The 16,601-nt window shown below is 33.0% G+C and overlaps 1 protein-coding gene across 1 annotated transcript in view; it reads right to left on the bottom strand.

Annotated features, from left to right (window-relative positions):
* Mycbp2 (MYC binding protein 2, E3 ubiquitin protein ligase) overlaps positions 1 to 16,601 on the bottom strand; it is a 328,854-nt gene that overhangs the window by 133,553 nt on the left and 178,700 nt on the right. The window contains 7 exon segments of the mRNA XM_023709607.1: positions 1,392 to 1,534; positions 4,266 to 4,444; positions 5,824 to 5,955; positions 6,768 to 6,974; positions 9,298 to 9,489; positions 13,338 to 13,559; positions 15,985 to 16,259. Of these exon segments, the coding sequence (XP_023565375.1) occupies positions 1,392 to 1,534; positions 4,266 to 4,444; positions 5,824 to 5,955; positions 6,768 to 6,974; positions 9,298 to 9,489; positions 13,338 to 13,559; positions 15,985 to 16,259 (1,350 nt within the window).

The raw sequence follows: 16,601 nt of genomic DNA, 5'->3' as shown, positions 1-16,601 counted from the left end.
CAAGTGCAAGGTTCTGGGTTCCATTCCCTGTATACCAATCCCCCACCCCAAAAAAAGAGAAGGAGGGTGAGAAAATTACTTAATCTGCAAAATAAGATAAAACCAATATTTTTTCACAGGATGCTAAAAAGATTAAAATGTAAAATGCATAGAATAATGCCTACACATATAAAACACTCAAAAATGTTTCCTATTATGCTATACTTTCATTTTTCCAACAAAAACACTTTGCTGATAAACATTTTAACCATTTACCCATGAATATGGTTGGAGAAAGATAAGCTAATTCTGTATTGTAAAATCTTTTATTCTATAGTCCAATTTTTCTCCAACATAATGATTTATAGATCTGCTGTTTCATTAGAATAAGCTGCATATTTACTTTAAAAGTTTTCTTAGTCCTGCCTAAATCCCTGGGGATGGTCCAAATACTCTATTTTTAACAAGTTTCTCTGGTGACTCTGATGTACTACTAAGCTTAGGAACAAATGTTGTAAACTGTAACAACATTAAGGGACAGAAGATAACAGTGAATGTTCTTCTTGATAACTGCTGTCAGTGTGAGAGAAGACTAGATAACTAGACAGGAAATGGGGGCAAGGTGGCAGTGAGATTAGTACAATATTAGCCATCACAAGAAAAGAGAACATGTGCTTTTACTATGGCAGCCTATAGTAGGCAATGAGAAAACAGATAGTAAGAAGAATATAAACTGGAGAATTTAAGTGCAATAACCTATAGAACTTAGCCAAATCTGAGAAGATGGGTAGTTCCCCAGACAATTGGGTGAATGGTGACACATTATAGGACAGAAAGGAGGAGAAAGTGTTTTGACTACTAAAAACAGAATAAGGCAAATATCTAGTTTAATCAAGATAGTTTTTTTTTTCCTCTTACAGAATTAGAATGTCAGCTAATTGTTTCTGCTCCACACTCCCTCCCATCATTGTATCCATATACCAGGGATTTAAATCTGGGGCCATGAGCATTCTACGCTAGTGATCTATCACTATGCTATATCCCCAGCTCCACTGTTGCTGAACAATCTACAAAAATTTGCATTAGAGTATGAAGAACATGACTAACTGAAAATTAACTCTTCAAGGCCTAGTGATCCATCTTTGGAACCCTCACAACAATGGAACATGATATAATATATTCTTTTCAAATTCTTGTTCCTTGAATTCTTCTAAATAACGTATACAAATTTCATATAAAAACTAAAAAAATTTCCATCTTTGGCATAAATGGGTTAATGTATACATAGATACATAATGAATAAAACACTTTGGAGTTCCAGAGGATAGCTCCTCTTCAATAACTCTGGATAATTTAAGGAATACACAAAGAATCAAAACTGCAATTATCAAGAAAGGAAAAGCAAGTCTTACCATCCACAGCAAGAGCTCTGTGCAAGAGATCCTTGGCAGCTCGAACAACAGTGCTTACTACAGAGAGAGCTCTGCTACAGTTCTTGTCTTCTTCATTGGCTTTACTCAGAAGTTGGGATTGTAAATCTCCATCAAATTCACTCCTATGACATGAGTAATCAAGAAAGTATTTCATAATGTTAATCAGGGCTTGTCATTTTATTTACAGTACAAAAAAGTTAAAACACTTAATAAGAATATGATGATTTCAGAAAGAATAAAGACTTTGAAAAAAGATAAACAAAAATTGAAACATTCATGCAGTTCTGGCAGAAAAGTGTTATGACAAAGGGGACAAAATGTTGAGAGTTCAAAAAACAGAATGAAGACAAATATTTCTGGATTGAAAGAGAAAGAGAAAGAGAAAAACATTTGGGTAGAAAAGGAAACAGAAACCAGATTATGTGAGACTGGTAGGTCATGGTAATAATGTCACATTAAATACTGGTATGGGAATAGGTTATTAGACTTGACAAGAGCTGAGCATGGCATGCTAGCTGCACTGGGGAAAAATGAGTGCAGGAAGGCAACAAAGAAAAGTGAGACTAATGCAGAGGTTATAATTTTACAGACAGAATAAAATGGGCTGGTGGCTTTGGACTAGACTGCTAATTATGTGAGTGGTAGTAAAGGACAAATTAGTGACATTTTAAAAGTACACTGCCAGGATTAGTTGATAGACAAGATGTGATGTTTGACAGGAAATGTTAGGGTTTGTTTCTGGATGTCCCCTCAAAGCTTCATGCAGTCATGGGGTGGGGAGCTTTTAAAGGTGGCTGAATCTAGAGTTTGAGATTGATTCATGGTCCAGCATTAGGATTAAAAGGGGTGAGTGCTACACCTGCCCCAGGGGAGGTAGCCTGCATTCAAAGTAAGAGCCATAAAGAGGGCTTCTCTTTTGTTACCTTCAGTATCTTCTGCAGTCATGAATGGTTGCTCCTATGCCATTCCACCCTTAGAGCCAACCAATTATGGTCTAAAACTTACAAAAACTCTGAGCTAAATAAACTTTCCTCCTTTACCTTTGGGTGTCCAGTATTTTGTCTCAGCAATGAGACATTAAGAAAGACAAAGTGTTTGGGTGTAACAGTGGGTGGAAGAAGAGTACTGTGAATACTATGGATGTGCCAGCTCTAAGATCTATCAGCCAACTACACAGAATCCTTACAGAGCATGTGTCTAGTGGTTTAAGATTATGTCATCTACAGTATCATTTTTTGCCTACGAGTCCCTGTGCCATAAATACATACAAGTGTGATTCAGGTAAGATGTTTAATGACTTGGCACCTCAGCTTCATCTTCTTTTTAAAAGCTGGGTAAAAGAAGTGCTTACATCATGACTATTCACATAAAAGAGATACACTAGAGAAAAGCCTGGCATGTAGCCTAAGTGCTCAGAGGTATATGTTAACCAGCATTCTCTTAACTGATGTCATTCAAAGGAGAATGTCAAAGAGGAATCTGAATTTTTGCCCTAGAGCTTAGAAGACATGAAGGCTAGAGATACAGACTTGGAAGTCATCAGAATAAACTGGTGTTTAAAGCTAAAAGAATTAAATCTTGCTCATTTTTAAGTAAAGCTTGGTGGTTAAGTATAAAAATGCCTAAAAGATAGCAGACATATTGGCTGGCCATAGTTTTTTCCCATTTAACCCCATCCTATGATTTACCCTTGGATCAATACTACCTAAGAGACTATGTTTGAAGTCTTATTGACTGGTTATAATTCAGTTTCACCTTAAGACTGCCTACCACGTGGCTTTCCTCAATAAACACCCTTGAGAAGCAGAGTGGTGGGTAATTCACTTTCTGAGCCCTCTCATGACCCCGTCACACAGAAGCTTTCTTTCTCTCAATAAATTCTTCCCACTGCTTTTTTAAATAAAAGGATAGCAAATATCATTAATGACTGTCTAGCTTTGCTACCCTTCTTTTGTGCATGTTATAGTTTTTAATCTATGATTGGGATAAAGAATAATATTTTTTTGTGCTTTGTAACAATCTGGCTAAGTTACTAAAAGAAAAATTCAGGCTTATTGAGAAATTTGTGTTTAAAACTTATTTATTTATTTATTATTTTTTATTTTTTTCTGTATTTTAGGGAAGGGTCTACAGGATGTTCAGGTCTCACTACAGATCGGACTCCTAGTGATTCTCCTGTTGACAGCTTCCCAAGTGCTGGAATTATAGGCACATACCACCACACCCAGTCTCAACTGCCCTCTCAGTGCGCCCAGGGGTGAGGGCGGCATGGAAGGCCCGGGATGAAACCCCCAGTCCCTGCACCTGCTTGCAGGCGCTTTAATCCACTGAGTTATTTGGCTGACCCTAAAACTTTTTTTAAATGCAAATGTCATCATTCTTTTATTTCTAACTGTTTGTATCCAGAATAGTTTTCCTTGAAATATATGAGAAAAACATCATTATATTTTCTAGGGCTCTAGGACTAGTGCTAATAGGTAAAAGATTCAGTAGCACTGAAATATTCTGTAGACTGGACTATAGGACTAAGGCAATACCATTACCTGGGTTGAGTAGATCTAATCACTGTCATTAGGCATTTATAAAAGGAAATGAATAAGTTACATGTAAACTTGCAATATACACAAGTAACAGTAAAATGACAAGAAATAGCACATGTAACCCACAAAATTTCAATAACAAAAATTTTTATCTGAATTTGTATCTCAAAATGAGACTTCTTTATGAATTAGCACAAGTATGTATTAGAAGATAGACACAGTGTATAATTTAATTATAATTATTCAGTTACAATATTTTCCCTTGGTAGTACATTATGCATTAAGAGTATTTTCTAACTATAGATGCACATACCGATAGTAGAGTATCTGTGGAATCTGTCCTCTGGTTTGGTTTGTACCATTACTACTCAGGCTGCATGTGCTGAATGTAAAGGTCACACCGTCAGGGCACTGAACTGTGGTCATCCCTCCATCTCCATTGGCTGTACGGCTTCCATAGTTCCTCAAGCGCACAGCATATTTAACATTTTCCTTCATGAAAAACATGTAAAACATATTTATATTTATTCCTAATGCATACAGGATATACAGAAACAACTCAAGCAGTAAATAAGACTTACCATGTTTATGCATATTATTACTGCATTTTACTGAATTTTTGATGAATCAAACATGACAGCTAACACTTACTGAATGCCTTTTTGTATAAAAGAAACTAGACTGGGGCCAGGGAGATGGCTCAGTAGGATAAGTGCTTGACTGGCAAACACAAGGATCTGAGTTCAATCCCCGGTTCCACAAAAAAAAAAAAAAAAAAAAAAAAGAAACTAGACTAAATATTTCATATGATTTAAATAAATCAATCTTTAAAATGTCCTCATTAGGTACGTTTTCTACAGGTGAGCAATATGAGGTGCAGAAGTGAAACATCTTGTCCTGAAGTCACACAGCCGGCAAAAGGCAGACCTAGGTTTTGAGAACGAGTAGTGCTACTAGTTCCTGCCCTATGCACACTGATAGAACATTTCCAATCCTTGAGATATTCTTGCTTCAGCCTCAAGTGTGGGGATTATAGGTGGATGCTGTCATACCCAGTTGAATCCATTGTATTTTTATTTTGGGAGATATTAATTCAGAGACAAAGACAAGGCAGACAGACATGGGGAAAATATGAGAAAATAATTTTCCAGAATATGATGCACAGTATGTTTAAAATGCTAGTTATATATACTCATATTTTATGACCCATGATATAAACTTTATAAAAGCTTTTAGATTTTCAGTATGTCAATTTTTTGATAAAGTCTCTGATAAGTCTACTTTATCCAAAATTCTGTTCTCTAATGAAATTTATTTCAGATAAATTTAGATATACTTAATGCTATCTTCGCAATAATCACTTTAAAGTAAAATTTCTCTATTTTGCCAAATACATTTAGAAAATCAAATTATATAAAGAAGTAACTTTAATAACATATTATTTGTTAGAATAACCTTTTTAAAGGAGTCTTAGTACAAGGGAATGATGGGGAGTAATATGCATACAAGAAATAGAAGGCTGCCTTCCATTATTTAATATAATCTCTATAACACTATACTAGATATTATTCTTCTCAATCTATAAATCAGTTTCAAAGTGATAAAATCATGACTTGCTCATCTCCTAAGACTAAGATATGGTAGATCAGGTACGTTAAAGAGGCTTGTTTGACTCTAAAACCTAATGATTTTTTCTTCTGTACCAGACTTTAAAAGACACTGTCTAAAATAGAACACAATATAGTACAAGATCTGTAAATATTTGAAGCACTATATAAGGATGATTTAGAAAAAGCTGTATCTAACAATGAAAATTAATGGAATAATTTTAACAACATTTTATCTCTTAACAAAAACATGGTAGAAATTACCTTTAAAGGAACAACTTTGTCAAGTCTGATTTCCGCTATGTCACTGGGTGAATCATCTGTGGTATAAGTTCCTTTGACTAATTCTAGAGATGTCCATCTGTGGGAATGAGTTGAATCTCCTACATGTTCACTCTAGTGAGGACACCCAAATAAAATTCATGAGACTCTTAACTGTATTATATGGATAATTTCAATTTACAGTTATTATTTTTAAATTGTTTATTTCCTTACACATAAAATTAACACTTAGTGTTTCCCCACAAATACTAACAATACTCTTGGACCTCTAAAATCATTCTGTTCTGATTCCTTGAGATTATAACATTTAAATGGACTATTCTCATTTGTTGTCTTAAACTACTCTTTCTTCAAAAGAACAGTGCTTATAGTGATAGAACTTAATGAAGTACAGGATCCAAACCAGCTGTATGAAACAATCAAGTGATAGAGTGGTATTTATTAGAAAATGATTTATATGCTTTCTATTCACTATAAATAATTGAAAACTGGCATTTTGAATAACTTAGAGAATATTAAAAAAGTATAGCTAAATCAATCAAACACTATCTTTCCGAAGATTTCTCTACAATATGACAAGACTGTTGAACTATTGAAGACACTTATAATATTCATTTGAATATTGGTTTTGTTTCCTGAAAAATAACTGTAAAAATGTACTCAAAAATTGCAATCAGAGGCTGAGCTATACATTTTTTAGTCTCCAATTCCACTTAAAATCTTTTGCTTTGTGAAAGCACAGAAAATATGAGGCAGGAGTGATCCAAGATGACATAAACAATCAGGTAAAATCACGCTTTTCATTTCCTGATTGTCTATATACAAGTGATCTGCTAAAGCATCAGATTTGGACCAGTGACACTAGGACAATGTCATAGTTCTAAAAGCCCAAACAGGAGGATGAAGGATATAGGTGTGACACTTACATCATCAACCAACACCTCTAATTCATATTCATGAATCCCACCTCCTCCATAGACAGAGAAACCAACCACTACTATTCCAGGTTTGTCTACTGAAAAACAGATTGCATCAGGGGACCCATTCCCAGTGTTCCAACTTCTTCCTTGACTTGTCTTTGTAAATCTGTTAGCACTAGCTTTTACAGAATGAAGAGAATTAAGTCCATCAACCTGTAAACAAAATAAGCAATTATATCAATGGTTTGTGTCTGAATGCTATGTAATAATACACCTGTAACAAAGTAGCCAAAGGTTTCCAATACATCTCAAAAAATAATTTGTATCTGATAAGCAGTTTAAATCTTTTGTAAGGTACTGAGATTAAACCATAATAAAATTTTTTCATTCTAAAATTACAAATCCAGGTTACTTGACTGTATTTTAGTTTACATTTCTTACTTTTATGTCAGACTACAAATTTGTACCACAGTCATAACTACTTTCAAACGTCAGCAAAAAATTTAATCAAAAAAAAATTTAATCAACGTTTTATAGACTAGTGGTTTTCAAACCACACTCACTACACAGAGCTCTAGGAATACTAAAGAGATCTATCTGAAGGACAGGTGGGTTCAAGGTTACCTTCTTCAACTAGACCATCTTTCTCTTGATGAGTTTCCAAGTGTTTATTTGAAGAAAATGGTCTGATTCCTAAGTTTGAGTATCACTAATGTATGCAGTGATACTTTTATAACTTAGCAATCAGTATACAGGCACAGAAATATAAAAAAATATACAATCTCACTAACTATGACTTTTATTAAAGAGGATCAGATAACTTATTTTGGGTTAAAATAAGCTCTTTTTTCTTTAGCAACTATTCCAAATTTAAGTTAGCCTCATAAATTTGGGAGATGTGAGAGGAAACACTAAAAATACAGGACTGTTACACTTTACTGAAATTAAGAAAATGGAAATTTAAGCCAAGAACTTTTGGAACTCCTAAGATCATTAATTTGGCACCCTGTAATTTGGGGTGCTTGTTTCTGTTAGAAAGGCAAGTGTATGTAAATTAATTTGTTAGTAACATTGGACAGGGACTTAAGCATTATAGGTTCTTGCATCCTCTATGGTCTACTATAAAAGAGATATATATTACAGGCTAAATGAATATTAAAAAAATGATTAAGCATTTCCCAACAGGGGCTCTAGTGGCCTCTTGGGCCAATGCTTGCCAAGAAACCTGGGAAATGCTTCCAAAGGGAGATTACAGAAGTTGCTCCCATCCATGTCATCATTCAGAAATTCTGAAAACTAAACTGTCACAAAAAGTAAGGAATCAGTATAGGTTGGTAGATTAAATAGGTTCCTAAATAAATCTATAAGCAAGAAAAGGGCAAGGATGAGAAATTAGAAAGTAAAACAGACAAAAAGTTCCTTGGCAAGAAATTTAACAGCTGGGACCACTGAATGTATATTGGTTTTTAAACGTTCATTTGGATGGTATATTTCACATTAAGATGTGGTTTTCAAACCAACCTATGGTCTATATTTTGGGGAAAAATATAAATCAAATTCAGTCAAAACATGCAGATATGTTTCCAAAATAAGGCACTGAAATAGGGAAAAACGTTACTTTATAAAATGCATCTTGAAATGTCATAACTGATTTTCTTAAATGGAATAATCTTTGATGCTTTTAAAATTTTGTGAGAGTAATTACACAAGATGAACTTATATACATATAAAATAATTAGAATGATAATTTTATATTTTACTATAATTTTAAAAATCATGACATGAGACAAAAATTATTTCCATTTTCTATATTATCTGTCTTGGATCAACTTAGCAAGTAGAGTAAAAGTTTGAACCTTTTTGCATTTTCCATAGTATATGTTCATTATTAATAGACTGATTCTAGAACATTATTCATCATTCATAAACAGAACTATTTTCAATTTTCTTTTCTTTCTTTTTCTTTTTTTTTTGTATTTTAGGGAAGGGTCTATAAGGGTGTTCAGGGTCTCACTACTAGATCAGACTCGTAGTCATCTGCCTGTTTACAGCCTCCCAAGAGCTGGGATTGCAGGTGTGCACCACCATGCTCAGTCTCAATTGCAGTCTCAGCACGCCCTGGGAGCGGGGCCGGCAAGGCAGGCCTGGAGATTGAACCCCTGGCCCCTGTGCCTGCTTGCATGTGCTTTAATCCTTAGAGCTATTTGGCCAGCCCTGAATTTTCAATTTTATTGGGGTACAGAAGTGGATATATATAATGAGACCAATGAGAATTTAATGGGAAAATAGATACTTTATGTTATTGTGATATTCTGAGTCCACCAAGAAGGGTAAGTGGGTTTACATAAGAGCAGACAAAATATATAAGAAAAGGCAAAAAAAAAAGTTGAATATGAAGGGTTAAAGAAAAAACGCAGTAGTATTGCCAACCTGTTTGGAAATTAATTTCCATAATGTCAAAACACATGAAAAAGAGAAACTACATTGTAATTTTAAATACCAGTTCATTATCCATCTTCACAATGTGGCTTGTTACCTCAGATCCCAGGGCTGATGCAGTCAGTTCACTGACAATACTTGCCAGCAACCCACAGGTGTTAGAGACCAAGTGGGAGGAGAAGAGTTCATTTTCTCTTCGCAGGCTGTTCCTGACTGGTAGCACAACAATAACCAGCATTTTCTCCAGCACTTCACGGAAGCTGGTCATTCCTGAGATATTCTCTTCACTCTGTCCGTGAGAAGAAAGAGTGCCGTGTATTGCTTTCTTTTCCTTTCTGTGATTACCCAGAAACAAAAGCTTGTCTTTTTTACATGATTCCCTTAAATCTAGACCTGAATTAACGGCTATTTCTACAAACCTATCCAGCTCTATGTGGAGCTACAGTATGTGCTTTTTATTTAGAAGTTCATTTTTTTGAATTGTCTTTTTGTATCATAAAAGTACCACTTTAGGCAGTGTTTGTTTTTATAAGCTTTGAGTCTTTTTCATATACTATTTAACTTCTTAGCCACAATCTTCTTTAACAGACAGAAAACTAGTCTTCCCTTTTAAAACTTTTTATAGACATATCTATGTCTATATTTCAATATATATGACATAATTATTTTTTAAATATGTGAAGTCAAAGCTATTCTACATAGTCTGCAAATCAACTTTCTAAGAAAATCCTTTTGTACATCATGAAGTCCTAAGCTGCTGTATAACTGCTCTTATATTAAATTTTCAAAAGAAGACAAAATTCTGACCTTTGCAAGCGAAAAAATGACCAAGATACTCAGAATCCTTTTTTTTTTTTTTTTTGTATTTTTTAAGGGAAGGGTCTATAGGGTGTTCAGCATTTCACTACTAGATCTGACTCATAGTGATCCACCTGTTTATAGCCTCCCAAGAGCTGGGATTACAGGCATGTGCCACCACACCCAGTCTCAACTGCCTTCTCACCTCGCCCCAGGGGCGGGGCCAGCAAGGCAGGTCTGGGGATCAAACACCAGACCCTGAGCCTGCTTGCAGGCACTTTAATCTGCTGACCTGTTTGGCTAGCCCTCAGTATTCATTTAAAGATTTAAAAAAACTGCATTTTCTACAAAACTGTATTTTCTGTTAGCCCACTGTGGACAGAGTATTATCAGGAGGCCATATGAATTAATGAAACTTTCAGTTCTGAAATGAGATCCATTTGCATTTAATTTTATCTTTTTCATAGTCTTCAACTTTTTCATCTGAGAAATTAGGAAAATAACTGGCTCTCATTTAACTTTTAACACAATTGCATGTGCCCTGAACTAGCAAGTTTCTCTGTAGTACTTACATTTCTTATTCCTTTATAATGACCCTGAAAGTTATATCACTCACTTCTCAATACAAATCAAATACATAAATAATTCACTTTCTATCAATTTGGAAATTATGTAACTTTTTAGTTAAAATCACTATGAGTCATTCACAACTTCTTTCCTATTGTGCAATCTTACACTGAGACAAAAAGCCACTTAGGAGAATTTTCATATTTATTTCTATTAACATTTGACTAGGATCACTATAACATTTTCATTAATTTTTAATCAAATTATGTTTTCTGGATGTAAAACAACCAGTTCTCGGTTTTGCTAAATCTCTATGTCATTTATACCTTCTATCTTCTCATGCTCCCGAAACTTTATGTTCTGGAACATCTCAGATAGACAGCTTTTGATAAACTCAATCCCTAACTACACTCCATAATAAAAAATCTCTTAAACTGAGCAGGGTGGCACATACCTGTAATCCCAATACTCAGGAGGCTGAGGCAAGAGGAACAGGATTTTTGTAAGTTCAAGATCAGCCTGGGCTACAAAGCAAGCTCAAGGCCAGCTTGAACTACAGTGCAAAACCGTCTCAAAAAGATCAAAAAATTATATATAATATCCTGGGGTGTGTCTATGTGAGGTATACTTATTTATGCTTATTGAGTTTCTAATTAGTGCTTGACAAGATTAATATAAAAAGCTTCATAATAATATAGCATAAGAGTTTGTCAATATGATTTATTAGGGCCGGGGAGATAGCTAGGTAGAATAAGCAACTGCCTGGCAAGCGCAGGGTCCTGAGTTCAATCCCTGGTACCACAAAAAAAAAAAAAAAAAAAAAAAATTAGAGCAACAAAAATAAATGAATGAACACTATTTATTTGTCACTAAAACTTAAAGAAAGTAATCTCATTCACTAATATCTACACATAAAAGCTGACACTAGTTTTCTGAAAAGGTTTGGCAATTTGCAATGAATAACCTATTTTCTTTTAAGAAATTTTCTACACCTAAAGATTTATACTGGGAAAATAATCACGAATGAACATGAAAGTTAAAGCAATGATGTTTTCAGCACTGTTTAAAATGCTATATGTATTATTGTATGTTACCCTGTTTTTGTGTTTGTTTTGTTTTTCTTGGCTTTGTTTTTACTCTTCAAAATAAAAAAAAATCATAAATAAAAAATAAAAATCGTTGTGTCATTAAAAATAAAATGCTATAATATCAGATTATACACATAACTGATTAATTATATACTTTGAAATGGAATAATTCCATAGTGTTTATTAAAAAGATAATGGGGGAATATATTAAACACAACTTATCTTAACAGACTAACTTTAACATAGGCTCAACTATATAATTACTATTAATCATTACATGTTAATTCTATAAATTAAAAACAATTTACTATATATTTTTAAAAATTATCAAATAAAAGTCAAGTCCAAAAGAAAATGTCTGATTACTCAGATCTCTAATACTCATAAACTATTTCTATTTTTAGTACTCTTAATAAAGAGCCTTTTGCATACGTATTTAATAGAAACTATTACATACATAAATGCACTTTGATATCCAATTTTTATTATAAAATTTAAAATATTTGTTTTGATATTAAATATTAATATAATTCTTTGTTATAGCTAAACCATATTCTATCAAGTTATATTGAATTCAGCTATTTTGCTCAATGATAAACACTTATGGAACTAATAAAATGTTTCCAATTTTCCTTTTATTAAAAATACATGTAGTTTTAGTTTTTCACATATTCTTTGTTTCCTCTGAAAATGTTGACAGTACATAACAAATAAAGATGTACTTTCTAAAATAAAACTGGTTTTAGATCCAATTCAAAGGCTATGTTTTCACTCCTGTCTCTTCTACTATTTAATTAACATTTCCATAAATAGTTGGTATATAATAAGTATTTGCTGAATTCAAAGAAAACTATTAGACTAATTATATAATGACATGAACAATCTACAAAGTTACTATATTTCTTCACTGTCTCATAGCATAGGAATATGAGAGAAAAATTAACTTTTCCTAATTTTCTAGAAATAGATCAATACCTCATTATTACTTTTATTCTATTATCTTTATTTCTGTATTATTGAAGTTTTTAAATGATAAAGCAACAGAAAATTATTACTGTATAGTGATATGATAACTTTCCTTTTTCACTTTTAAAGGTTCATACTCATCAAGTAGGTAGTAAGTATATATGGTTTCATATACATCTTTTTTTTCTATCATGCTTTCTAATATACTGGAAGCAGACATTAAGCAATGTTTCCTACAATGATTACTCTTATTTTAACATACCAAAATTTTGTATAAGATGTCTTAAAAGTTCTTTATTTTTTTACCACTCTATCTTTGAAATTCAAAATATTATATTCCTTATATAAGAGATTATTTATGGTATCTGCAGCTTAATTTAAAAAGATGAAGCAGACAAAAAAATATACAAGTCTTGCCTACCATGCATAAGGCCCTAGGTTCAATCCCCAGCACAGCAAATAGGAACACAACAAAAAATCAAGTAGAAATGTTAACTGGATAACCTGGATTTATTTAGTTGGCCAATGACTATTCAAATAAAATGGAAAAGAGGATCCTCATCTTATAAACAAAGAAGGTGATTAAAAAATAACCACCCCTTCTTCTGAAAAAGATAATTACTTATTGAATAACCATCTGTATCAAGTATCAAGCTAAAAATACCTGTCTTTATGGTATAATTGATTCATTATGAAAGAGATTTCAAAAAAGATCTACCTGGCTGAGTTTTTCCATGTGTGTGACCAAAAGGGGAAAACGATGAACCAGTGTCGAGTCATTTTCTGTGCTCACTTGTTTAACAATTGATCTCAGCAGTACTTCTCCATCATAAGCAATAGGGAAAATAGAAGTCAGCTTAACAGAAGTATGACACAGAGCTGACATAACAGCTGCAAGGAGTCGGCTACTTGATGTCTTGAAATTTGCTTCTTGGATGTCCTTTAAGAAAAAGATAGTCCCCAAAAAATAATACATCAATATAATCCAAGTTTCTGACTATAAAGAGCAAGTAAATGTTCGAATCATACTCAAATTTTCTATCAGTCACTGAAATTGCTTTGTTACAGGATATCACATCAATTGTATTTTAATTACCTTAAAATACAATTAAGCTGCTAAGGAATGAAAATAGAAAAGTGATATATTACATATATATGTGTGTATATATATATATATATATACAGAGAGATATATAAACTGTATATATGCATTTGTGTAATATCTGTATCTCTATCCATCTATCTATCTATATACATATCTCTACTCACATAGTTTTCTTAGGCATTGTTTTCAAATGTTCACTATTATACTATATTTAAGGCATTTCCAATAAGTACTAAAAGTTTTTCTTAAATTATAATAGGATACAAAATTTTAATTCTGTGCTACTATTACACCATTTCAGTAAGGTTTGAAAATTATGTACTACATTCCACAGCTAACCTCTAAAGAAAATATTTTTCCTACCAAGAAAATATTAAATATTAAAAATGTATCAGGACAGAACATCTTAATTTACCAAATCATGTGTGCATTATTGAGTTCATCAAGAATTTGTGGTATAAAGTCAAGCATAAAAGCAGAGTCACATTCGAGTTCATACACAGACCCAATGCTTGCTAAATGCACCCTGTTCAACAATAAAATAACTGTTTCAACTATAGCAATGAGAGTGAAAGAGCAATTAATTTATGCTTTAGTACCAACAACAGTTTGCCCCAGAAAATAGAATGGTACGAAACAGTACCCTGCATATGCAGCCATGCTGTTTGAGAAGCATGGTGATGACAGTGGACTGGGTAAGGTGGGGTGTGGTGTTGAAGTGAGGCTAGGAGTTCCATACCATGTTGAATAAAAGTGGTCAAAGCACTTGGGCCTTGTTTCCAAACTTAGTAAAAAATTTATTATTTTATTATTAAGGAGGATATCACCTGTAAAGTTTTGGTAGATATTCTTGATCAGATTGAGTAAACTGCTTTATTCTAGTTTCTAAAGATATTTCTGTCATTGAATAATTACTAATTTTGCCAAATACTTTTTTATAACTATTGAGAGGATCATACAATTTGCTCTCTTTACTCAGGTAATACGATGAATCACATTGATTTCTGGTTGTTAAAATAACTTTGTATTTCTAAGATAAATTCCACAGCATTATAAAGCATCTGTATTATAGGTTTTGATTTAATAATATTTTAATAACTTCTATATGCCTAAGTGATAATCATCTGCAAATTTTCATTTAATATATTTTCTAGGGGGCTGTGGAGATAGCTCAGCGGTTCAAGCACCTGCCTAGGCAAGCACAAGGACCTTGGTTCGATCCTCAGTACCATATGCTGTGCCAGCCCCACCCTGGGCACCAAGATGATGCAGCACTGGGGAGGATGAAATAAGTGGATCACCATGAGTCTGTGCTGTGTAGTGAGGCCCTGTACCAAATACAGGAGATCTATCTATATCTATATTTATATCTGTATCTATATCTATATCTATCTATAACTATATCTATATCTCAGAATAAGGCTAACCTTACAGAATGAGTCAGTATTATCTCTTATATTTTCTAAAATAATTTGAAAAATGACTATTTCTAGCTGTTCTGTTAATTAGTAAACATGGAGCAGTGCATTCCCCAATTTTCACTGCAAATTTATTTAATTCTCTGTGTAGTTCTTTTTTTAAAAAGGGAAAAATACAAATGTAGACTTCACTAAATACTTCTCAGTCCCCCAACGAAAAGCTTCTATTAAAAAGTTTCTACACAACTGGAAGTTAGAGACTGGAATGGCACTCTGATTATAAAGATGTGAGAAATACCTGACCAGGTAAAATATATAAAACCTCTATGCAGCCAGTGCTCTATGGAGGAAGACTATTCTATGTAGCTCTGTTCGTGTAACCTGTAACTTGTGTTTTCTCCATAGGAGTTTTCAAAGTATGATTTTGTGCAGATACATCTATAAACATCATGTTTTCTTCATCGATCAATGAATTAAAAAACATTAGTATTGTTGTTCACTTAGTCTTCTCTCCTTATTTTGTAGATGTGAAGGTGTCAAGAACTGCTTTTTTTGGTGCTATCCTTGTTATAAAAAACTATTATTCTTCTATCACACACTCACCTATAAATTTAAAGAGCAAATGAGAAAATACACAATCATATTTGCCAATTTTATAATTAAACATAATGAAGCAAATAACCACATAAATTTTTAAACTTCGTGGCTCATATATATCAAATTCACCTTTGCCAAATTTACCTTTTAAAAGCTAAAGAGATATGGGCAGCCACAACTTACTGGCTTGAATAGCATATAAACAATGCATAGACTTTCAACTACATTTCTTATGTTTAAATTACCTGATCCAAACAATTGAGCAGATCACAAAGGCAGGCCCACTGCAATGCAGGAGTTGGGTAGAAAGAATGGAAACATGCGGTAAAAGTATTATGACACTCCTGCAGGACAGCTTCCAGGAGACTCAGGGGTTGGCTAAGATATCCTTGAGGGTCATTATCCAGCTTCACCATGCAGTGATCAACTCCTTCTGATAAAATTTTTCTTAACAAAGTTCTGGTTTTTCCAATACATTCTGCTAATTTGCTAGTTTCTTCTACAACTACTTTTCCTGTAGCTTTTTTTAAGAGAAAAAAGTAAAATGCCTGTTAGTAAAATATTCAATATGCATGGAAAAATACCTGTTACTTACTGTACACCTAAATATCATAAATTCTTATAAACTACAAATGTAACAATTTAGCAAGTGGTCCAAAATTTCTTTGTAAAATTTAGAAAGAATAAAAAAGAAAAAAACTGGTTTCGGTACTTATATTCTAATCAGTTGCTGAAAATACTACTATTTGACCTAACTTATTTAAAATAATTTTATTGGAATATTACATTTTAGCCCATCATGACTTTTTCTTATCAGAATGACATGAAATCTATTTTATTTTTTATAAGCAAATACAGAAAC

This window comes from Octodon degus, unplaced genomic scaffold, assembly GCF_000260255.1.
Source record: "Octodon degus isolate 3935 unplaced genomic scaffold, OctDeg1.0 scaffold00013, whole genome shotgun sequence".
NCBI lineage: Eukaryota > Metazoa > Chordata > Mammalia > Rodentia > Octodontidae > Octodon > Octodon degus.
The sequence above is the reverse complement of the archived record's forward strand: the minus strand, read 5'-3'. Positions and strand labels throughout refer to the sequence as shown.